The sequence below is a fragment of the Bicyclus anynana genome, chromosome 18 (genome assembly GCF_947172395.1).
Source record: "Bicyclus anynana chromosome 18, ilBicAnyn1.1, whole genome shotgun sequence".
Taxonomy (NCBI): domain Eukaryota; kingdom Metazoa; phylum Arthropoda; class Insecta; order Lepidoptera; family Nymphalidae; genus Bicyclus; species Bicyclus anynana.
Genome location: NC_069100.1, coordinates 13,485,606 through 13,511,616, shown reverse-complemented (window position 1 = coordinate 13,511,616; position 26,011 = coordinate 13,485,606). Strand labels below are relative to the sequence as shown.

The 26,011-nt window shown below is 36.5% G+C and overlaps 1 protein-coding gene across 3 annotated transcripts in view; it reads right to left on the bottom strand.

Annotated features, from left to right (window-relative positions):
- Nucleotides 1-26,011, bottom strand: part of LOC112045964 (WD repeat-containing protein 7) — a 160,915-nt gene that overhangs the window by 11,063 nt on the left and 123,841 nt on the right. For all 3 annotated transcript variants that reach the window (XM_024082386.2, XM_024082389.2, XM_024082388.2), the window contains 4 exons: nucleotides 5,475-5,638; nucleotides 4,744-4,907; nucleotides 4,098-4,244; nucleotides 3,452-3,594 (listed from right to left, as the gene is read on the bottom strand). In XM_024082386.2, coding sequence (XP_023938154.2) covers nucleotides 3,452-3,594; nucleotides 4,098-4,244; nucleotides 4,744-4,907; nucleotides 5,475-5,638 — 618 coding nt within the window. The remainder of the gene's footprint in view (nucleotides 1-3,451; nucleotides 3,595-4,097; nucleotides 4,245-4,743; nucleotides 4,908-5,474; nucleotides 5,639-26,011) is intronic.

Here is a 26,011-nt window from a genome sequence, read left to right as displayed (position 1 = left end):
CCGCGACTTCGTCCGCGTGAAAGTCGTTGTAAACTTTCAACTACCCCTACCCTACCACTACCCTACCCCTACCCTACCCTACCCTACCCTACCCCTACCCTACTCATTAAGGCTGCACATCTTTATTTATTCCCCCCCCGCGAGTCGCGTCGAGCGCGGCAACCGTTACACAAAAATAGCATGAATTAGTATGCACGCGCGATGGCTTAGCGTATTTCTTGTATAACTTTGGTGTTTATTTACCGATTTTTATGATTCTTTTTTTTATGAATAGGTAATAGTGTTACCTTTTTTATTTAGGGATGAGTGATGAGTGTTATAAACATAAGAGTAGACAAATTTAATTAGAAAGCTCCGAACTGCTAAGCTATTGGGAGTTACACGTGCTATTGTGAATCAACCATAAAAGATAGACATATATATGCTGTTGTGTTTTTATAGATAATTTTAAGGAAAACATTTCCGTCATACATGATTTCTATGTAGCTTTAACCATTAAGACTGTACACGCGACGGAAGCTTAAAAAATTGAGTAACTTCTCCCGTTTTCTCAACATTTCTCTTCACTGCTCTGCTCCTATTGATTGTAGCGTAATGAAAAGTATACTATAACCTGCCCAGGGGTATGAAGAATAATTGTACCAAGTTTCGTTAAAATCCGTCCAGTAGTTTTTGTTTCTATAAAGAACATACAGACAGACAGACAGACAGACAGACAGACAGACAGACAGACAGACAGACAGACAGACAGACAGACAGACAGACAGACAGACAGACAGACAGACAGACAGACAGACAGACAAAAATTTTACTGATTGCATTTTTGGCATCAGTATCGATCACTAATCACCCCCTGATAGTTATTTTGGAAATATATTTCATGTACAGAATTGACCTCTCTACAGATTTATTATAAGTATAGACATAAAATATTATGTCTTCATCTGAAGATTCAGATTTTTTGAAATCATACATGTTGGCATTGAATAAATTTAACAATTTTTTTATTGGATAAAAATTGCCGCCGGTCGCCACAGAGTGGTTGTAGAAATACCTATTATATGTCGTTATAAGTCGCTAGGTCAAGAAAGAAAAATTAATATTATATTATGAATTTATAAAGTCATATGAAAGAGTCAAAAAAATCCCTGTAAATACCCCTAAAATTTAGTACCCCTAAAAAATTTTATCTCACTTATTTACCCTCTAAATCTGGGGGGGGGGGGAACCCCTATGTTGGGAATAAATAAAAATAATGGCATGTGACCATTGACCAATTGCTATCGACAATAATTATGTAATGTAAATGTAATTTTATATAATAATTAATATGAAAATTGGATCTTTCTTTTTAGGGGTCAGATGGATTTTAGCCCGCCGTAAAGCGTAACAATACGGTGGCGGACATCACGCAGGCGCGTGTCAAACCCGGATCATCATCCCCCGTTTAACCTTTGGAAAGATCAACTTGACATCAGTATATACGAGGTCTTATACTTTACGGAAGGATCCAATGGTAGCGCGTTACAATGTACTACTAGCGCCATCTATTATGAGATTCGGGAACTATTTTTACAGTACTTGATTTTTTTTCTAGCATTTTGTTCCCTAATAAATTAATTTTGCAGATTATTGGTTGTTGAAAATTTATCATTTAGATTAGATTAGATTATTTACAAGTATGATATAATCAAAGTTTTATTTTAATTTCATGCTAAATATGTTCCTACTTGTTAATATTAATTATACAAAATTCAAAGTGTACGGGGTAATTTTTGACGGTATATTTGCTACAATTCTTTGATTGTTTGCAAAAAACAAATTTTATTTTAAGGATTTCTCTAAATCTGACGGTCCGAATTGGTTCAAGGTGTGATGATATCCGAAGACAACAATACAACGTCGAGATTCTAGAATAGAATAGAATATATCTTTATTTGTCCACACACGAGTAATAAAATAAAATAAAATAAACAAACAGAACATACAAATATCTGGTCGTGGACAAAACAGGTATCCACCTCAGCACGATGCCACAGTGAGCTGTGGCGCTGGTTTTCAGGTGAAACCTTGTGAGTTCACGGACGTGTCTACGTGACGTGTCTTAACTTAAAACTTATACATGAATACAAAGTAAAATAAAATAATGAAACAAGAACGAACAGAGTAATAAAATAACAAAATTAACATTTATGGGAAACTAAAATTAACAAGGAAAATCAAACAATAATTAATACGAGTCAACCTGTAAAATGAACGATCTGCCGCCACCATAGTGTTGTAGTAAGGAGAAAAGGAATTAGTACTAGGGGTTATTTGTTTGCTGATCCAATAATAAAAGAGCTTTATATTTAGTCTTAAATAACCCAATAGTACGTATATCTCGCATTGGTGGAGGTAAGTCATTCCAACACTTAGTGGCGGCAAACTTGAAACTACCACGAAACACAGCGCTTTTGTGATGAGGCATCGATAAAACTATAGAGGTGTTTCGTAATCGACCTGTTGTCCATAGATTTCCATCCATAGATAGAGATTCTAGAGTTTTCGGAGTTCACTCGAATCTCGACGGATTAGAGAAATCTCAAAAATAAAAATTTCTTTTTTAAAAATATAGAAAGAAAGAAAGAAAAGTATATTCAGAATAAATATCACAGAAAAAAAAAAGAAAAAAAAAACATTAATTGAAATAGGGTACAACTAGCATGATGCGATTCTAAAGGGTCTCCACTCAGCATAATTATTATATGGATATCTTCGCTATTTATTAGGAACTTTATTTTTCGTATGGCATACACTTTTGAGTTAAATGAGTAAAGAAATTAAATATCACGTGTTTCAAACGGTGAAGGAAAAACATCGTGAGGAAACCTGTATACCTGAGAATTTTCTTATTTCTCTGCGTGTGTGAAGTCTGCCAATCCGCATTGGGCCAGCGTGGTGGACTATTGGCCTTACCCCTCTCATAGGCTACTCGCCTGCTATATAAAATTAAGAAGATTTTTTGCATTTAGGCAGTTTAGATGCCTAGAAACTCTGATCACATTTTTATTTGTGAAAATAATCACCTAATTGTAATTTTTTTATAAAACAAAATTTTATTTTTATCACGTCACCGCAAACGCCAATCATAAACTGATACGTCATTCGCTACAAGGCATTGGTTTGTTTATATCACAGCACTGCAAATGCCAAAGACACTGTTTTCTGACTGACGTCACTTGCTAATGTGTTGTGTTTCGGCGGGAAAAATTTTACGTAGATATTTTTTCATTTATATTAAATTTTTTACTGGTTATTATTTACGGGACAAAATAAAATATAGCTTATAATACTTCCATAATTCTGTTTAAACATTGTTTACAAAAGAGGCAAGTAGCCTATTCTGAGAGGAGACTCTAACAGTGAGCTAAATATGGGTTGTTGATGGTGATGAATGATAATGTGGTACCTGCGGCGACCACTTTGTCCGGCAACAGGACGCAGTGTAAAGTGGCCAGCAGTGACCAGCCCTGCTTGATGTGCGCCTGCTGCGCCGCCAGCTGCTCCTCGCGCTCCTCGTCACCGGCCCACGAGGAAGTGCGTGTTGTTGGTCTGTAACATGCAGTTTATCATCCTACTAGTTGACGCCGCGCGGTTTCATCCCGCGTGGTTCCCGTTTTCGTAGGAATATGGGGATAATATATAGCCTATAGCATTCCTCGATAAATGGGCTATCTAACATTGAAAAATTTTTTTCAAATCAGAACAGTAGTTCCTGAGATAGATAGCGCGTTCAATCAAATAAACAAACAAGTTTTATAATATTAGTATAGATATGAGCCAGCATTGAGCTGAGTTCAGTGATGGTAAGCTAAGATACAGAGGATACAGAAATTATAGTAGCAAAGTGTAAAATATCGCTGTCTCGTTCGTTGAAATGAGACCATATCTTCAAATTGCCAATGCCATAAAAATATATGTCTTGATAGCCTCATGAAGGTATGAAGGTGAGCTGATATAGTACTGATGACAGACAGTTGCAGGTGGTTGGTGGTGGGCATGGTGCTGAGCTCCCAGTGCAGCTCGGACGTGAGCAGTCTCCGCAGACAACAGACCTGTGCAGTCTCCTAGCGACCTCCTGCTCGGGCACGAAGCTCGCGTTGCTCATGGACATGAGCGTGTTGGCGAGCGCCACGATGGACAGCAGGTGGTTGGTGGTGAGCGTGGTGCTGAGCTCCCAGTGCAACTTGGACGTGAACAGTCTGAAATGAAAACCACATCCATATTTTAAAAATCCATGATAAAACGACCCGATTAGTCACTTATCTTACGCAGAAAAGGTTACCAGGTAAATTTTTCTTGTCACATAGATATAAACTCACCAAATTTTCCTGGTCAATTTTTCATGTCTATTAGGTATAAGCTCTCCCCATTTACCTAAAAAATTTTATCTGGCTAATAGGTGTAAACTCTTCCAATGTACCCGATCAATATTTCCTGTATAAATTCTCCTAAATTACCTGGTATTTTTTTCCTGTCTAATAGGTATAAACTCTCCCAACTTCCTCGGTCAACTTTTTGTGTCTAAAAGGTATAAACTCTCCCAATTCACCTGGTAATTTTTCCTCTCCATTAGTTAATAAACTCTCCCAAATTACCTGGAAATAATTTTCTGTCTAATAGGGACCAGCTAGTTTGGGAGGTAAACCCTCCCAAACTAGCTGGTAACATTTTCCTGTCTAATAGGTTCTCCCAAATTACCTGGTCAACTTTTCCTGTCTAAGCAGTTCAGCAGGCAGGTCGGAGGTCATAAGCAGGGGGTCATCGGGCGCCGCCGCGCACGCCTCAGCCCAGCCACCGAGCCTGGTAGGCAGCTGCACCGCCATGTGGCCGTGACGAGAGACCACGCCGAAGCACACTGGTACCTGCAACACATCAGCGAGTACTGTTAACTCTGGGTGTTTCCAGATCATCATCATTATCATTATTCAGTCGACGGATGTCCACTGTTGGCTTTTGTAAAGACATCGAAATACTACAGGCTTGAGCGTTTCGGGATACGTCATCATTATTATTGTAATCATGACAAAATAACCACTAAGCCAAAGAGGCAGTTCTTTATACTCGTATAGTATGGCATCATGGCTGTCGATCCGCACGATATTTCTTTCGACATTTCTAATATAAGATTAACAAAATAAGCTATTAATGCCCTTCTTTCATTTGTGTTTCCTGACGTGTACTCGTATGATTTGAAGGTGCGCATTTTGAAACAAGGATTTTCAATAAAACATGTTATTACGAGTACATTACAGTGTAGCTTTTACACTAAAAATCTGTTTGATTAACATCTTCTGTGCAGTTTTCTCGACACCGAGAGATCCATCCTACATCAATTTGAGACATTTTTAAAAAATTAAGAAGGTAGTCTATTGTAGACTTTTTATTGCATGTCTTTCATCTCTCATACCATCGTAAGCATAGGTCCTTACCATAGGTCGTAGGAGACCGAGCTTGGACTCGCAGACTCTGTCCAGGTCGGGGTCGAGGCCCCACGCGTGCAGCAACGATATGAGGATCTGAGCTATCTCCATGGTGGGCGGGGGCTCGGCCAGCGACATGTCCCGTGGACGATGGCGTTTTGATGGGGTCTCATCTGGAACAATATGGGTGAATGAAAATTATAAAGAGGTAAAGTTTGTTTGTGACTTTGTGATGTTGAGGGCATAATCTCTGGATCTACTGAACCGATTTTAAAAATGTTTCATTGTTTACAACTACACGGGTGAAACTGCGGGGCGTTGGCTAGTATTTGCCTGCCTGCTGCTGGCCTATTCACTATTTTGGTCTTTATTATCAACCAATTAAAATAAACATCAAATCAATTGACAAATGTCATCTACCTACTGTATGATATTCACCAGTAGGCACCAGATGATATTTGTTGAATAGAATCTCAATTTCGTATATGTCAACTAGCATACGTCAAATCAAATATAAAGATAGTGAATTAGCCTGCTGATCTGCTGGTCTGTAACCAGTTGGAATTGGAATCGATAGTACAACAATCACTCGTAAAATACTTGTCACTGCATCGATGAAAGTTTAGTATCAGTTTATTAAATCAAAAGTACAGACATGGACTATTTCATTATATTACACGCAATGTTATTGATAGCAATATTAGGGACAGCTGCAAGCAGGCCGTTATGATGACTATATTTCTACTAGCTGACACCGCGCGGTTTCACCCGCGTGGTTCTCGTTCGCGTAGGAATACGGGGATAATATATAGCCTATAGCCATCCTCGATAAGTAGGTTATCTAACACTGAAAGAATTTTTAAAATCGGACGAGTAGTTCCTGAGATTAACGCGTTCAAGCAAACAAACAAATTCTTCAGCTTTATAATATTAGTATAGATTTCAATGACATTTGATCATCATTTATTTATTTATAAAATTTTTCTACACTAATAAAGAGGTAAAGTTTGTGGTGTTGTAGGTTACCTCATAACTTTGTCATTTGTTAACCAAATTTGAAAATTCTTTTTTTTGTTTGAAAGAGTACACTTCCAGATTGGTGCCATTTCATTTTCATGAAAATCTGCTCAGTAATTTTGTTTTAAAATCAAAATAACTGAAATACGTTTTTAAAGTCGGCTCCATTTTTATGTTAAAAATATTATTATTATTGATTGTGTTGCCTCTTTGAATGTTGGCATTTCTATATTTTTAATTATAAATTCACATTATACGTATCAACTATTACTAAAGAGAATGATTAAAAAGCTTAAAAATAAAACCATTTTCAAAAAATCAGATTTTGAACCAAAAGCATTTCTCTTTTCTTATAAATAAGTATATTCAAAACGGCCTCCATAGCGTGTTTCTGATATATACTTAAGTATCGTATCATGTTATTATGATCTTAATTTTGCAATCGTTTGAATTGTGCCATTCACTTCAGAGAATATTTTACATATATTTTACATATATTTGACAGTCAACAACAACGCAGTTGATAAATGTTGTCTTGTAAATGTTGGAGGTCCTGTATTCGATTCTCAACTCGGATATTTTTTTCAGATATATGTATACATAGACATATTAAAATCGTAGATTAAATAAATATTTTTTTGAAAAAATACCACGGGTAAAATAGCATTTACAGGAACTACTTTTTGGGCCTATTATTACAGATCAAAAAACATCTGTTTTTACTTTTTTGGCAGTTTTTCTCTTTTAATAACAATAATAATTTATTTATTTGCTTTAAACATGGGTTATACACATGGTTATGGTTTTCAAACAAACAAACAAAATCTTATTCACATTTATAATATTAGAATAACTTATGCAGTGGAAATGGACTTTAAAACTTTTTAATTAATTTATTATAATAATTTTCCTTATATGACACAGACAGACATTAACTTATTGTAAAGTATTGGGAATAATTAGTCCTAAACTTAAAATTAAAGTTACGTGTAGCAAAAATCTGCAAACCATACTGCACAATGTTAAATAATTTAAACGGCATATCTAATTAGCATGCAGCGATACCGACAAAAAACTGAGTAAATTAATTTGGTATCCGTGCGATTTGAACCAACAAGTAAGCCCCGCCTCGACGGTGAGAAGCTCTACATAAAGTTTCCTTTCGGAATAGTATGTGACCGTTTGTTTCACATAATAAATCAGTGCCGGTTATACCTACAGAAAATTGTTTGACTGCCTAAAAATAGTCAACTTGGAAAAAAATATTGTTGTAAAAATATAAATTGGTAATTTTGTATGCGAATCGCCATTTAAATATGTTTTTTTTTTAAATTATAAAAATTACCTCCTGCTGTTCTGATAGAACAAAGTATAGTATCGTATCGTGTCAGGTAGTCATTTAAAATAAACTTTTGTTACGCAAGGACGTACTGTAGCCACCACAGAACATAAAGCCCATATGCTCCGCATAAGCGGGTAGCCACATTTTCAATTGCCGTTGTTTCTGTTAGCGATCATTAACATCTGATAGCTATCGTCAAACATTATATAACACTTAAGCCTGCCCACTTGCATTGGAGGAGAAGGAGCGTGGCCGATGTAAATTATAAAAAGCTCTATCGCACAAGAAAAATAAAGCCTCCGTTTATTGTGATATTCTTCGCGAAAACTCAACGAATCCAAGTGGGAATTGCCAATCGGAGTAGACATTCATCCATAATCAACTTTCGCAAAACACCACCAGCACTATTCAATATAATGATGATGATGCCATGCGGGTCACATACAAAATATATCAGGCATTGTAGACTCTTCTCTACAGCGAGTAACTCAAAGGTTTCGCGCAGGTAAATAAATTAAGGTTGTATAGTTTCCGGTTCGTGTCAAGGCGTATTGGTCATGCTGGCTGTCGCTTTAGTACGTGAATGTATTTACATTCTACATGCGTCTGTATACTGTCCCGAGTTCGATTCCCAAGTCAAGTCAATCTAAAAAATATTATACAATCTCTGGCAATGTGTGACATAACCTAGTATTTTGCTACATTTTTGAAACATTTCTGGTGTAGTTGCTGTGGTTTTCAATAGAGAGGTAGAGAGAGGAGAGGGTTTACTTCTTAGGAGTAGGATGAAGATCCACGCCCCTTTCGGTATCTATACTACATCGTACCGGAACGTTAAATCGCTCACTCACTAGCAACGGCCGAAGCCCTTCCCAATGAAAAAACAAAGCATTGGGACCTCAGTGCAGGTGTATAAAAATTTAATCACGATTTATAAAAAGAAACCATACATAATTAAGTGTTTTATCTGATCATTGCCAAGCGTGTACAAGGTTTTTAACGAAATCAAAATAATTCATTTATTTCAAATTACACTTTCGCAACGCACTTTTCTTCAGTAGTCAAAGGTTAAGTTTGACTACTTGTAAGGACTCTACCATCGGTTCGGAAGGCAGGTTCTGCTGAGAAGCTAACAAGAAAGTCAACAGTTGCTCTTTTAAAATAAAACAATACATTATTATAATATACTATAGTTGAAGTAATTACAATTCATTTTATTTTTACTTCCTGTATGATCGAAGCTAATCCAATGGCCTCCAAGTATCTTTATCAGAAATTCATGAAAAGACGAATGAAAATGATGAATTTTCACCTGACACCTCGACTTAGTAAATATTTTTAACACATTGCTTGAACATAAGAGTTGGAAACTAACATAGGCATAACAGAAGTGACATTATAATTATACATAACATAAAATTGAAAATATTGAACAACCACCGAACGTCATGAAATTATTTCAGTGCACTTTCATTTAAGACCCCACTCGATCTTTTAAACGGCTCAACCGATTTTCATCAAACATGTCTAAGAACACTCGCACATAAGATGAACTTATAACACCCCTCTATTTGCGTCGGGTGTTAAAAACAGAAAATTCCTTCTCCAAAACAGATTCGCAACGAATCCTCAGGGTAGGTAAAGTATTGCATCTACAAAGTGCAGCCACAGATAACAGCAGACAAAGAAAGAATACGTAACAAACAACTAATAGCGATAATGAATGTATGTGGGGCAGTAAAAGGCTCGCTTTCTATGGAGCCTTGCGGAGAGAATGTGCGGGCGCGGTCCTGCGGCCTTGGCGGCTCGGTACGTATTATGATTACGGGCTACTAGATGACCGGAGTCATACTGTAACTAGGGTTGTCAACATTTCTGAAGAAAAATATTTATTATTATTATTATTATTTATTTATTATTATTATTTATTTTTCAGATTTAGCTATAAAAAATATAGTACTCTCATAGAAAATATAGTACGCGAGACGGATATTTTAGCACTCCATGGATTCACCGTTCGCGGGTCCATCGCGTGGTCGAGAGAAACTCCGAACAGACTTCTGGACTTGTGACTACAGGATGTAGGGTTAAGGAATTCCTTGACGATCGATCGACACTCCCCGTTTTCTGTTCGTGTTGTTCTCCCTGCCTAGATAAATAGAACTACCTGCACTTCTAAAGCGGCCAAGAGGCAAAAGGCTAGAGGCTATATACGAAACTATACTACGAAAAAAATATACATTAATGATTATATTTATAAGAACTATACTTATTTGCATTTTTTTGTCATAAATAACGTGTCGAATTTAATTTTTAAATTATTGAAAACCAAAAGCTAACTTTTTTGTAATTTCTTCGTTTAAAGTTCAGAACTCGATAAGATAGGTAAGTTTGGATTCGCTAGACCGCTATTCGTCTGTCGAAAACTAATGTTCATAACGTTTTAAAATAAAACATTTATTTGTTAGATTACATTGATGAAAATGTAGTTTTTTTGCGTAGTTTGGCCAATGAAACTAGAGACTGAAATCGCCCGCCAAATTAATAAAAATCGGAGTAAATTCTCAAAATTTTAGTGCAAATATTGGAATGAATAATTGAGTTTAGTGCTTATAGTATAGATAGTAATGTATTCACAATCAAAAAATTAACTTAAAAAAATTATGACCGCATTTTTTTTTAATTTGTTTAAATATTTTTTTAAATTTGGCAGGCGAATTCAGTCTCTACTTTCAGTAGCCAAACTCTATTATATTATTTCTTCAACAGTATACACAGGACCGAATTACAGTACAATAGTATATATTATAATAGTACGGTTGACAACCCTAACTAACTCGCCTGCACAGTGGCGTGCACCAGCTTTTAAACTACGGCAGGCATTATACGTATCATCAATGACAACCCATATTCGGCTCACTGTTGAACACGAGTCTCCATTCAGAACTAGTGTTCAGTTCGACCACGAACAACGTCTAGTCGTGGTCGATTTAAGGTGAACAGACAAGCGCTAGCAAACGCGTTGGTATTTCGGCAATAGCTAGATAGAATGACTCAACTGAGGGGGGGAGGGGGTTATAAGTAGGTACCTATATAATTCATCAACGCTTTGTATAAATTATTTGAAAAATGATGATAATTGTTGCAAGTATCGAAAGTAACGAGCCGCGTGAGAGTTTTCATCCAAGCCCTTATTATAATACTAGTAGACGCCCCGCGGTTTCACCCGCGTGGTTCCCGTTCCCGCAGGAATACGGGGATAAATAAAGCCTATAGCCCTCCTCGATAAATGGACTATCTAAGACTGAAAGATTTTTTTAAATCGGATCAGTAGTTCCTGAGATTAGCGCGTTCAACCAAACAAACAAACTCTACAGCTTCATAATATTAGTATAGATCTGATATTATAATAAACACCTATTAGGATATTTCGCTTTTATATTTCCACGCGGGTGAAGTATAATAGCAAACGTTTAATCTATCTAATGACTTATGATGTAGGAAATCTTGCATAAGGTTAAGCCGTTTAAGTCTTATGTACTTGATTTTGTTCCATAGGTACGGACATTATAATATATTTCTCTGTTATTTTTTATATTAGCTTGACTGGCCAACGATAATTTTTTTTGCAGTAATAAAAACGAATATCTCGCGTGTACTCCTAATTATTAAATTTTAGTTATTATTAAAAAATAATTAATTACTATTATTAAAAAAAAGAATTGTGAAACTTGTTTTCTGATAAACACTGCAGTTACGAGTACATTTCCCTAAACTCGACGAATTATGTGAAAATTACATCTTATGGAAAATTGCATAAATGAAATAAACACTTTTTGAAAACAAGAAAGTGAAAATTGATTGCTGAATTATTAACAAGGTAACTTATTGTGCTGTGAGTGAATATAAATAAGATAAAAGAAAAAAAGAGAAGAAATAATGCCATCCTACTTTACTTTTTTAACATCTATCTACTCACAACATATGGAACCAATATTCTCATAATAATATTAAGTAATTATTTAGAAAATTGTAGCTATAAATATAAAAATAATAATAGCTCCCTATTTCGGTACCGCCAACATAGACCCCTGTAGAGTGTCCCATAGTCCCGGTAGACCCCTGGACCCCCACCACCACTGTGGGAATCAATGATTTAAAGATTCGAACCCGATACTTTACAAACTACAGTGTCAGACTATAACTAACCATTGTATCAACAGGGGCACTTATCTGTTCAAACATCAACGATTTAAATCTTTATAACTGTGTAGGTATATTTTAACCTTTGCTTCACATAATTTCTCATACGAAACGCCAACTTTTTGGGTCAATGTCGATTATAATGACAGTTTTGTTCAGTTGAACAAAGATTATTTACAAGTAGTATACTCACTGGCTGACGCACGCGACTTCGCACGCGCTAAGAAATTACATCTCATGATTCTTCCTCCATGATTAATGAATTGAATTGAATGACTTCAAAAAAAGGAAAAGAAAAGGAGGATGGAGGATGTTTTCACGTCAATTTGACGTGTATGTTTTTTTTTAATTTTTGTTACCTCATAACTTCGTCATTTATTAACTAATTTTGAAAATTCATTTTTTGTTTGAAAGAGTATATTTCCAGATTGGTCTCATTTCAATTTTTAGAAAATCGGTTTAGTAATTATGTGTTAAAATCAATATAGCTGAAATACGTCTTTGAAGTTGGTTTAATTTTTACGTAAAAACATTATATTCAATTTAAAGATCTAATTTTTTCTATTCTTCTTACGCTCTTAATAAAAGAAATTCTATGTGTGGTTAAAGAAAACCGAATGATAATCCGTTTAGTCGTTTTTGTAATTAGCGTGGAAAGACAAAAAAAGTTTCCAAGTCAGTTAAAGAAAAACTCACTAGGTCTCATTCGTCACAAAAATAATAAACAAATAAATAAATGGTTTCAAAAAAACCTTACTCAAAAAAAAATGTTCAAAAACGCTTGGTAATTGAGATTAACGCGTTTTATTAAACAAACAAACAAACTCTCGAGAGTTATTATAACTATTACTACAGATACTAAAATAGACGACGAGATAGCTAGTTCAGATTTATAATAGACAATATTTAAGTAGGTATTTGGTTTTGCAAAAGCTGACCGGTATTTTAAAGGTCTTATAATATAATCGGTCAGTATTAGGAAATGTGTTTACTATCTATTATAGTTAGAGCCGCGATAGCCCAGTGGATATGAACTCTGCCTTGGTTTCTAAGGGCGTAGGTTCGAATCCGCTCCGGGACATGCACATTTATCTTTTCAGTTAAGTCCATTATAAGTTCTCAACGTCAACGCGTATCTCAACCGGTGTAGGAAAAACATCGTGAGGAAACCTGCTTACCTGAGAATTTTCTCAATTCTCAACGTGTGTAAATCTTCTAATCCGCATTGTCCAGCAGGGTCGACTATTGTAACCCCTCTCATTCTGAGAGGAGACTCGTGCTCAATAGTGAACCAAATATAGGTTGTTAATGATGACATAATGTAGTAAATTGAATGCGTGGTAGGTTATGTTCAAACATAATTACTGATGGATAAGCGTTGTTACTGATAACTGCCCCGGTGGTCCAGTGGTTAGTCTATGTGGCTTCGAATTAATGGTCCTGGGTTTGAGTCCTGCGTCAGGCAGTAAAATACTGAGCCATAGAAATTCTTATTTAGGATTCTTAATTAGAGGGGTTACACACTCGTGCAGAGCACAGTTAGGCCTAGTCACTATCATTTACACTTGATAGTGACCAGATAATAATTATCATCCTAAGCCCACCAATCCGCATTAGAGCAGTATGGCAAAGACGTACCGCCAAGCCATTTAGCGTTCCGGTACGATGCCGTGTAGAAACCGAAAAGGGTGTGGATTTTTATCCTCCTCCTAACAAGTTAGCCCGCTTCCATCTAAGACTACATCATCACTTACCATCAGGTGAGATTGTAGTCAAAGGCTAACTTGTAAAGAATAAAAAAATAAAAAAAAAGTCCAAAAGGAGACGACCTGCTGGCCTATTCGCTAAATTTGAGTAAAGTACCTAAGCAGCGCCTTTATGTTGGCATGGAGTGCTCGCTAGACCCAGTCGAGGACATTCACTCATTCACTCACATACAGTTATGAGTGAGTCACAGCAACAAGTGTCTGTCTGTCACAATAATTATGACACGGTCGACATCCGGTTACCTATGAAACCTGTTCACAAGCCACCCAAGCCTTTTACAGACTGCGGTGAAACCCTCACTGCTTTAGTTATAGCTAATTTATTTACAAATATTAAAATTATATTAACTTATTTATTTGACCTCGGCTGTGGCTAGTTACTACCGTATCAACAAAGACGTACCGCCAAGCGATTTAGCGTTCCGGTATACGATGTCGTGTAAAAACCGAAAGTGGAGCCGTGATTGCCCAGTGGATGTGACCTGCTTCCGATTTCGGAGGTTGTGGGTTCGAATCCGGCCCGGGGCATGCACCTCCAACTTTTCAGTTGTGTGCATTTTAAGAAATTAGATATCACGTGTCTCAAATGGTGAAGGAAAACATCGTGAGGAAACCTGCATACCAGAGAATTTTCTTGATTCTCTGCGTGTGTGAAGTCTGCCAATCCGCATTGGGACAGCGTGGTGGACTATTGGCCTAACCCCTCGCATTCTGAGAGGAGACTCGAGCTCAGCAGCAAGCTGAATATGGGTTGACAACGTGTGGATTTTCATCCTACTCCTAACAAGTTAGCCCGCTTCCATCTTAGATTGTATCATCACTTACCATCAGGTGATATTGTACACAAGGCCTCCGATTTACAGGCAGAGGTCAATTCCACTGGGATATCACGACCCTGATTTTTTATTCACCAGGGAGAAATGGCGAATGCTCGTGAGGCGTCATCTACCTCCAATCCAACACGTCCTAAAGACCACGACCGCTCTGTCAAGAGCGCAGCGACAAAGTAGAAGAAGATATTTTATTCAGATTTTTATAGAATCAGTCAATGTGATATAAATATTATCAAATAAATTTCATTTCATATTTGATCAGCTGTTTTTAAGAAAACCACAAACAGTTTGATGCAGCCTCGTCATCGCCCCTTTCTAATTAAGGCGCTACCAGCTAAAACTGCAGCGTCATTTACCACCAAGTGAGATGGCAGTCGCTCGCTAAATTATACTAACTAGCGGACACCCGCGACTTCGTTTACGAGAAAATCGATATATGCTTTCATTGAACAATTTTATGCAAATAACATGTGTATAGTGTATAATAGTAAGAGCCGTGATAGCCCATTGATATAGTGGATATGAACTCTGCCTCCGATTTCGGAAGGTGTGGGTTCGAATCCGGTCCAGGGCATGCACCTCCAACTTTTCAATTGTGTGCATTTTAAGAAATTAAATATCACGTGTTGGAAATATCGGTGAAGGAAAAACATCTTGAGGAAACCTGCATACCAGTGAATTTTCTTAATTCTCTGCGTGTGTAAAGTCTGCCAATCCGCATTAAGCCAGTTTGGTGGACTATTAGCCTAACCCCTCTCATTCAGAGAGGAGACTCGAGCTCAGCAGTGAGCCGAATATGAGTTGATAATGATGATGACGATGTATAATAATATTCTTAAAAGATACTATAGAGATAATCTTTTAAGATACTATAGAGTAGTATCTTTTAAGTAGTTCGTACTCGTGTATACCATAAAATAATATCGTGTCTCAAACAACGAATTTTCTAAATTCTCTACGTGTGTGAAGCCAGCGTGGTGGACTATTAGCGTAACCCTTCTCATTCAGAGATGAGACTACGAGTCTCATATTCGGCAAACTGTTGAGCACGAACAGTTAGCCGAATATGGTTAATGATGATGATTATGACATACCATTGCCGACATTTTTCTAGTTCTATAAAAATATTGGATGTTCTTGTTATTTTCGATGAAAGCTTGAGCTTGACATTTTCCGACACTTCCAACAATAATTGTCATATTTGAATCAATTTACACTAAATCTTGATAAATTTGTCATTAAAATTTTCCTCATAAATCATTCTATCTATTGGTAAAAATTTAATGAAAATCCATTCAGTAGTTTCCAAGTTAATGTCAAACAAACAAACAGATGTGGCTTTATTTTATATGTATAGACTACTAGTAGACGCCGCGAGGTTTCACCCGCGTGATTCCCGTTCCGGTAGGAATATTATATACAGGAAGAAAATTTTTTTAGTGCGGATATTTTTATATTTTGTACATAAACAAAATTTAATGATCACGTATTTTTTCTTTTTTTTTTTAACTCAAAAATAACAAAATTATCGTTAGCTAAAGTTATTTACTTTTGAACAGAATTTTAGGGTCATCCTATTGTGCGTTTATTTTATTTTCGTTTGATACCTAAAGGACGTCACCAGATCACTTTTAAGCTGAATATATCTTGTTTAGTAATAATATGTACATTATTTTGTTATTTTAGAGACATAAATTAAAAAAAAAAATTACATAAAATGTATCGAACTGTTTGTAGATTTATATTCTATTAATGATACAGAACCACGAAAAAAAATATCCGCACTAAAGACCGAATCACCCTGTATAGTATAGCCTTCCTCGATAAATGGGCTATCTAACACTGAAAGAATTTTTCAAATCGGACCATTAGTTCCTGAGATTAGCGCGTTCAATCAAACAAACAAACTCTTCAGCTTTATAATATTAGTATAGATAGGACGCCCGCTACTAATTAAGCGTGAAATTCAGTTTTTCATAATCCCGCGGGTACCATGGATAGATTTTAGGATGAAAAGTAGCCTATATGTTGCTCAACGTCCTCTTAATATAGTGACCACATTTAAGGTCCCATTTAAATTTAGTCGTTCCAGAGGTCAACTCGGGCAAACAGACAGACAGACAAAAAAAACTTGTGAAAAATATGTTTTCATCATCATTATCATCATGAACACATCATTATTAAAAACATGTCACTATCATTTTATAATCGTGTAAATTACTATTAACACTTGGAAAAACGGAGTAAATTTTTAAACCACAGACAGACAGTTCAATTTTATATGTATTGACCATACCCAGACATTCTCGAGAACATTCAATCCAGCATCACTCTATCATTGTAACACGAATCTGTGTTATCTGTAATCGGATCCGAAATTTCACCGAATAACCTTTGCTTATCTGATGTTATGTATAATAATCCATCGACACTGAATGCTCTAATTATTTTTACGATAACTCTTTGACATTTTCCTGGTTCATTAGAGGTTACACCATCACCAGCCTGAGATGAGATTTTGAAAACCCACTACACGGCCAGGGGCATAGCTAGGTAACCTCGGGTCCTGGTGCAAATAATAAAAATGGACCCCACTACTCTCTAAACTGGTTAGATTTTTTTCAGACATTAAAAATCTTGTCTTTTTATCGTGGTATGTACCCATTTAAATAATATTCATAGATTTTTTTCTCTTCAGCTTTATTTCGTTTTCGAAATTTTTTAAGTTCAGTTCGATTTTGACGGCCTCCGTGGCGCAGTGGTATGCGCAGTGGATTTACAGGACGGTGGTCCTGGGTTCGATCCCCGGCTTGGCCGATTGAGGTTTTCTTAATTGGTCCAGATTTCGGCTGTGGCTAATTACCACCCTACCGACAAAAACGTACCACCAAGCGATTTCGCGTTCCGGTACGATGTCGTGTAGAAACCGAAAGGGGTGTGAATTTTCACCCTCCTCCTAACAAGTTAGTTCGCTTCCATCTCAGATTGCATCATCACTTACCATCAGATGAGATTGTGTCAAGGGCCAACTTGTAAAGAATAAAAAAAAGATTTCGATTTTTTGGTAAGGATTCGAGGCCCCCCTGAGCTTGAGGGCCCCGGTGCATTGCACCGCCTAGATTGTTAGAATATTATCATGATAAACTATAATATATTTTGTGGCATAACATTGATTAAAATGCACTTTAATTATCATTAATTATAACATAACACTAATATCATATGACATAACCCAGATATAATATTTAGTCTAGACTTAAATACAAGGTCTGGTCAAGGCATGCCTTATTATTTTATTATATGCCTTAAACTAAGCTATTTTCATTATGCTGGTATTTTTATTTGAACCTGCCTGTTTAGTTTATTAGTATTTAATAGAATGTTCATATTTAATGGAATTTTAACCGCTTTATCGACATTTTATTACGATTGACATATGATCCAGGCTGGGAATCAAATTCAAGACCGTGTGAATAGCAAACGCTTCGGAAATTAAAAAATGTATAGGAATGAAATTTGCTATCGACCGGTCACGTGATCAAGTTTTGATCGTATCTGTACATTTTGTTAGTTTTCGAAGTGTTAGCGTTTGTAGAAAGAGACTCGACATGCCACATCGCTACAGGCCCTTCTACGAAAACGGGATAAGTTACTCCATTTTTACAGCGATACTGTAAGGGCTGGATTAAAGAGGTCTAAGGGCGGACGAAGTCGCGGGCGTCCGCTAGTCTATACTTATAATAAATAAAGATTTAGAGAGAGGTCAATTCTATGCATGAAATATATTTCCAAAATAACTGTCAGGGGGTGATTAGTGATCGATACTGATGCCAAAAATGCAATCAGTAAATTTTTTATCTGTCTGATGTTAGTTATAGAAACAAAAACTACTCGACGGATTTTAACGAAACTTGGTACAATAATTCTTCATACTCCTGGGCAGGTTATAGTATAATTTTCATCACGCTACAATCAATAGAAGCAGAGCAGTGAAGGGAAACGTTGGGAAAACGGGATAAGTTACTCCATTTTTACAGCGATACTACTGTACGGGTTGGATTGCGGGAGTCCGCTAGTACTTAATATAGATCTATAAAAGCTCATACTTTCAGCGCGTTTTTATATAGATTAATGTCAGTGCATGTCGAGGTTGGGTTATATGAGCTGATATAATTCTGCGCGCTGACCATGGCTAATAGGAATGCTGGTGAAAGGTACCGGTCACACGCAGAAGCGAAAGCGGATATTGAGTTGGCGATTACAATTTTTTTTTATATCCATACAACTCAATCAAACGTTTTTTTTAAATGCATAATTCTGTAGAAATCGTTGAAAGACCATGATCTACCTGATGTTAAGTGACAAACCATCGCCTAACAATACTTCAACAACAATATTCGACTTCGCAGAGCACGTTCTCTAGGAGTAAGCGCTGCTTGTAAATTTGAGGCATTACACCAATCAACCAATGCCTTAAGACAGGAACACATTAAACAGTAATGCTGCTTAACAGTATGATGTTAGAATATAAGTTATGACGTATTCACCTTTAGGTATTTCTTATACAGAAATAGTTAACGGAACAAACATAAATATGTAGCACATTCTATCTATAAATTGTCGAACTTAGACCATAACTACAATAGACGAACAAACTAAACAAATAACCAACAAGGCATTCTAAGCTAGTTGTGTTATAAACTGAAATCTATTGTCCGGTGACCCTGGCTCGCAAGTATGCGGGTGAAAGGTGCTGGTCATATCCAAGAGCGGAAGCGGACACCGAGTGGGCGGGTTCCGAGAAACGTGCGCGGTTTACAGGCTCCAAGGTCGACATCCTATATTGGGTCGTCGACCCAGTATCTGGGACTTTTTGGGGGCTACTCAAGCGTGACCAATACATTGGTTTCAGGTTAAAAGGATATAATACACGTATCACAGACTAAAAAGTACTCATTGATTAAATACTAGTGTATTACCAAGATGCCACACGTGTTATTGTGTAATATAAACAATTTATTGTATGTTTAATAAAGAAATTTTTAATCTAGGTAACTCTTCAAGAGCCTCACTGTACATATAAGTTGTCAGCTTTTAGTTATAAATAACGGCTATAGTTGTAAAAGACTTAATGTTTTTCCATATTCCGAATTAACTTTTTACCAAAATATATGTACACAACGCAACGATAATTTCAAAAATATATGTTCAAATAGGTAAAAATGTTAGCACAGTTCTACTATGTTCATATGATGATAAAGTTTTATTTTATAACAACTGCATTTTACATTTAATACACATTCAGAAGATGAAAAGTGTTTTTCTGAGATTTTTTGATGATGCCTAAAACTAGTCAGGCATACTCCGACCTAATATCACGTGAGTTTTAGCCGTGTTTCATAATCAATTAATATGAATAAAACTCACGATAGTTTAAATTCTAAGATGCCTACGAGTATATCAACAGAGATGGGCTACTAAAGCAAGTCAATTAATACTACGATTTGATATAATATCTTGTCTGTATTAAACAAATACTACACAGTACATTAAACAAAGTTATTTATATACTGCAGTAAGTCGGTTTAAGATTTGGTGGCTATTGTTTATTGCCTAAACCCGCTATCGCTTATGACATGCACCGCACAAACTACGCACAAAAGTGAATGCCAACACATGACACGGTCAATCTTAATTGCATTAAACCAGTGATAATAATTATTAATCATTTATCGTTCGCAAGACATTGAAATTATTAATAAACACGTATAATAGGAAAAAAATCGCCTTCCGTGTTAGTAACATAACAGCTTGTATTTTTTATACTATCTAAGTAATAAGGTAAACTGGCATACCCGATAGATATAGTCCTGCTTTAACGATGACTTACATTTTTACACACTTACTAGTTGGACCACCTTTATCACTGAGGTATAAAAATCTATTCTCATGGGTACCGAATATACCTATAAAACGTCATCAAAATTAGTCAAGCTGTTTCGGAGAAGTAAGACTTGACTAATTACTATAGAGTATAGACTGACACTACATATAGTAGATGCCGCGTAGTTTCACTCGCGTGGTTCCCGTTCCCGTAGGAATATGGGGATAATATATAGCCTATAACCTTTCTCGATAAATGGGCTATCTAACACTGAAAGAATTTTTAAAATCGGACCAGTAGTTTCTGAGATTAGCGCGTTCAATCAAACAAACAAACTCTTCAGCTTTATAATATTAAGTATAGATTGTAGGTTGGATTTGGACCACCCTTATCACTGAGATATGAAAAATCTATTCTCAGAGCTACCGAATATACATATAAAACGTCATCAAAATTAGTCAAGCCGTTTCGGAGGAGTATGGCAAATGCCATTACAACACGAGAATTTTATATATAAGACTAGTAGTGCCCCATGGTTTCACCAGTGATGATCGCTTTCCTATAGGGATATCAGGGTATAAATTAGTCTATGTAATAGCTCATAGCGTGGGTATTGTATAGAGAAGACAGACGCTGTATCTATACCCAATTTTTCTGCTCAATTTTCTTCTGAGAAAACATCCATGCTCATCACACAAATATTTTCCAGTTGTGGGAATCGAACCCACGGCCATGGATGTAGAAAGCAGGGTCACTAGCCACTGTACCATCCGTCTATATTATATTATCGTACGTACTTTCAATATCCGCGTACTATATGTCTGAGATTTTCCCACGGAAATTACGGAAACCAGTGGAAATTACGTCAACAGAATATATCAACTAACTAGCCGACGCACCACGGTTTTACCCGTGTAGTTCCCGTTCCCGTGAGAATACATGGATAAAATATAGCCTATGTTACTCACAAATAACGTGGGCTTCTATTGGTAAAAAAAATTTTCAAATCGTTTCAGTATATCCAGAAACCCCTACAACATCACACATAAAAACTTGTAATTTAGCAGGAAGATAGGTTGTGTAAACATTGGTAAAAAACGGGTTTTGCGAGAGGGCCAGATTAAGAAGGTCTAAGGGCCACCGAAGTCGCGGTCGTCCGCTAGTAATATGTATATAAATTTTTTTTACAAGTTAGTTCTTGACTGCAATCTCACTTGACGGTAAGTGATATTGCAATCAAAGACGGAAGCAGGTTAACTTGTTAGGAGGAAAATCCACACCCCTTTCGGTTTCTACACGGCATCGTAATGGAACGCTAAGTCGCTTGGCGGTACGTCTTTGTCGGTAGGGTGGTAACTAGCCACGGCCGAAGCCTCCCACCACCCAGACCTGGACCAATTAAGAAAATCTCAATCGGCCCAGCTGGGGATCGAACCCAGGACCTCCGTCTTGTAAATCCACCGCGCTTACCACTGCGCCACGGAGGTCGTCAAATAATAAAGAGACCTACTCTTAAGAAAAAAATTGCAGTCACAATTAAAGATCCTAATTAGAGATGTCGCTAAATTACATATTGTTACATGTACAGAGGCGTGTTACTCACAGCGGCTGCATTGTCTCGCGTCAGATGTTGCCAACAGTTGGCGATTACTTGACCCCATGACCTAGCTTATAATCGCGGTTTCGTCTGATATCTTATTGAGAGGCGTGAGATAGTTCACGAATTACGAGTAAGTATCTACGTATGGACTACATACGTGTAGGTACTTCAGGGTGCACGTAAATATTTCAAAACGTTTTTATAGTCTATAGTAAATAGTCATGTAGAATGACTATTTACTATGGACTTTTATAGCAAATAGTTAATCAGGATCACCGGGGTGGTTAAGCGAGCACAGCTTCCACCCACACGTTCGGTTTCTACATGACATCGTACCGGAACACTAAATGGCTTGGCGTTACTTCTTCGCCGGTAGGGTAGCTACTAGCCACGGCCGAAGCTTCCCACCAGCCAAAATTTAGCCAGCCTGCCTATATGCCTATTGTTGCAATACGTAGCCGAGAAGACAAGAAACTTAGTAGTACACACGCAATAATACGGACTGTGCACATTAAACTTTTATGAGCTTGGAAACAAAATTGACTATATGACTAGGTACTTAGTTCTAGATAACATTATAAAATGGTAATACACCCCTAGTAATACACCCATTAAGGACCCCACTGCAAACAATCGGGGGGAAAAAAATAAAAATATACCCTTAATAATATTTATAGCCTCAATAGAGCGGTCGGACTCATTACCGAGGGGTGGTGGTTCGATCCCCGCTCCGTTGGTCTATTGTCGTACCCACTCCTAACAACCAGACCAACTGGAGGGAAAAGGGAATATTGGGGATATTTAAAAAAGATATGGCAAATATTTTTTTTTAAATAACTAAAAACAAAGTTTTTGTGAGTTTGCTGTGGGCTCTTCTCGGACCAAGGCGCCTTTGGAACCCTCGGAATAAAATTTTAATTTTATGTTTTCGACTTGGAATTATATTAGGTGATAATTATTAATTAGGTGATAATTAAAGTCGAAAATTAAATCATGACATAACGTAACATTTCTAAAGGGTTTGTAAACTAAGCCTAATCAACATAATTTATTATATTTTAATTAAAATGAATTTTGACTTTTTTTGACTTTCATTGCGGAGTGCCCGTCTTAATCTCAGGTATATATTTTAAGTGTAACGTGTCTGTAATTTACAGATAACCAATTTCTCCAGATCGGAACATAGTATAGCTGTTTGGCAGCAAGAATAATGGCAATAGGCCTCGAAGTACTACTAATATCCTACCCTATCAGCTAACGTGTTCCACTATAGACTACATCATGAGTGAACTAGAGAATGGTTCTATTGACTTATATACAACTGCGCCAGAAACCAGACCAGTGGATCACATATACTACAACTTTATGAAAGTTCATATCTAGCAATATAATCGTTAATATAAAAATTACCATGTATTTATTCCGTGCAAATATAATTAATCAACCATTGTTTCCTATATGAAAAACTACAAAAGGTCACAAACAAATCAGTTAGTTTTAAAGAGATTTAAATGTGTAGAGTGGATATTGAGCCAATTACATTCGGGTCAACATTAACAAAGCGTGCCCATGGGTATTTTCCGTGGAATTACAATTATTTATTTTTCTGTTTATATTTCCGGCATCTCAGATAAGTTTTCTATTACTATCTGTATCATTAAGCACCATTTATCCATGATGTTTAAAACAATGCATGATGATAGAACGGCTAGGCGGATATTGATTCAATATTTTTTTGAAGTACCTATGATTGTGATCTAATCGTGAATCTTAATCGTATAGCAAAAGGGATTCATGAGATTCTTTTTAAAGTTTTGACTTATTTTTATAAATAAACAAAATAAAATCTTAGATAATTGTTAAGAATCTCCAGATTTTTTTATATATTCGCGAACATTATACGTTTTCCTATGTGGAGGAAGTGCTGGCACTGTAATGGGCCGTCAAAACAGGCTGAAAACGATAATGACGATGAACATTAACGCAATGTATGCAATCGCTCTATAATTCAATGTTGGGATAAGACATACGTCTGTCGAGTCTGTTATTCGTGTATATATCTCTGTTGAGCGCTGAAATTCCACACTGGTCGCGGTCGTGGCTGGCTGACCTTTGCGATATGGACAATAATTATTACACGAATTACGAAATCTGATAGACGCGCGCCACAGTGCTGGCGGGTTTACAGAAGGAGCGATTTAACAAAGAAATGAACGAAGAAGATATAGGTTTTATTTTATGGTTTCATTTGCAGGTAATACTCCTCTTTCACCTTGACCTTTTCTTCTTCTCATTCTCTTAAATTTCAATGTTTCTTTTGCAAATATGACAAGTCGACGAATTTGACGAGTCTTTTTCTTAAATTTCAATGTTTCTTTTGCAAATTTGAAAAGCAGAGACCTTCTCAAGATTTCATTAGCTTCTATTTAGAAGCTGTCGTGTATAAGTGTCTGATAAATATACTCGTTTGATATAGTTCTCATTTAAATGAGTATTTTGTTGATTTTTTTACAGTAATAAATTATTGTTTTCAATGTTTTCTCACATTAGTCAATACTTATTTTTCACGATTCACGTTTTTCGACAATGGTGAAACATGTTACCCATTCAAATAAGGAAAATAACTTCGGCATGACAGATTATTAATTAACTACACTCGAATCTATACTAATATATAAAGCTGAAGAGTTTGTTTGTTTGTTTGATTGATCGCGCTAATCTCTGGAACTATTGATCCGATTTGAAAAATTCTTTTAGTGTTAGAAATCGAGGAAGGCTATAGGCTACATATATCATCCCCGTATTTCTACAGGAACGGGAACCACGCGGGTGAAACCGCGCGGCGTCAGCTAGTACAATATAATTTATATGTCCTAAATGTTGACCATAATGAAGGTGAATCTTCTAACACTACTTATTATCTCTCATCCCAAGATTGACTCTTCTATTTTCGTTATTTGACTGGTCTACAGGATTTGTTTGTATTGTACAAAATCGCCATCAGTGTGACCGCACCCTTACCAGTATTATTAACGCGCAATGATATTATAGCAGCGGGTAACGTTGCCGGTGTAATTGTTATTTTGTGTACTTATCTATTATACGGATTAGCTGTGTGAAGTATTTCAATGCGTTTTATTGTAATACTAGCTGACGCCGCGCGGTTTCACCCGCGTGGTTCCCGTTCCCGTAGGAATATGGGGATAATATATAGCCTATAGCCTTCCTCGATAAATGGGCTATATAACACTGAAATAATTTTTCAAATCGGACCAGTAGTTCCTGAGATTAGCGCGTTCAATCAAACAAACAAACAAATTCTTCAGCTTTATAATATTAGTATAGATTGTGGTTTTAGGGCCTAATACGTTTGTTTAAAGAAAAGGATTTTTATAATTATTAGCCTATTTTTAACCGACTTCCAAAAAGGAGGAGGTTCTACGTTCGGCTGTATGTATGTTTTTTTTTTTTTTTTTTTTATGTATGTCCAGCGATAATTCCGTCATTTGTGGACCGATTTTAAAAATTCTTTTTTTGTTTTGAAGGGTTTGATTCCAGGGTGGTCCCATTTTTTTCATGTCAGGATCTGATGATGGCATCCTGGAGAAATCGAGGGGAACTTTCGAAAATCTTAGGGACGGCTAGTGCGTTTGTTAGTGTTTCCATAATGTATTTTAAACCACTACAATTTTATGAAGGTCTGGAGTTGGTCTGATGATGGAGCCGAAACACAGACGATGGAACTCGTCAACGATTTACAGCAGGTACCTTTTGTTTGGGCTTGATTTATTTGTATTGATGAGAACTTTCCACCTAGTTGAGTTGTGACTGTATTAAGGGTCTGATGATGAAGACGAAGGACAGTTAAGAGAACTCCTCAACGGATCACAGTAGCTACCTT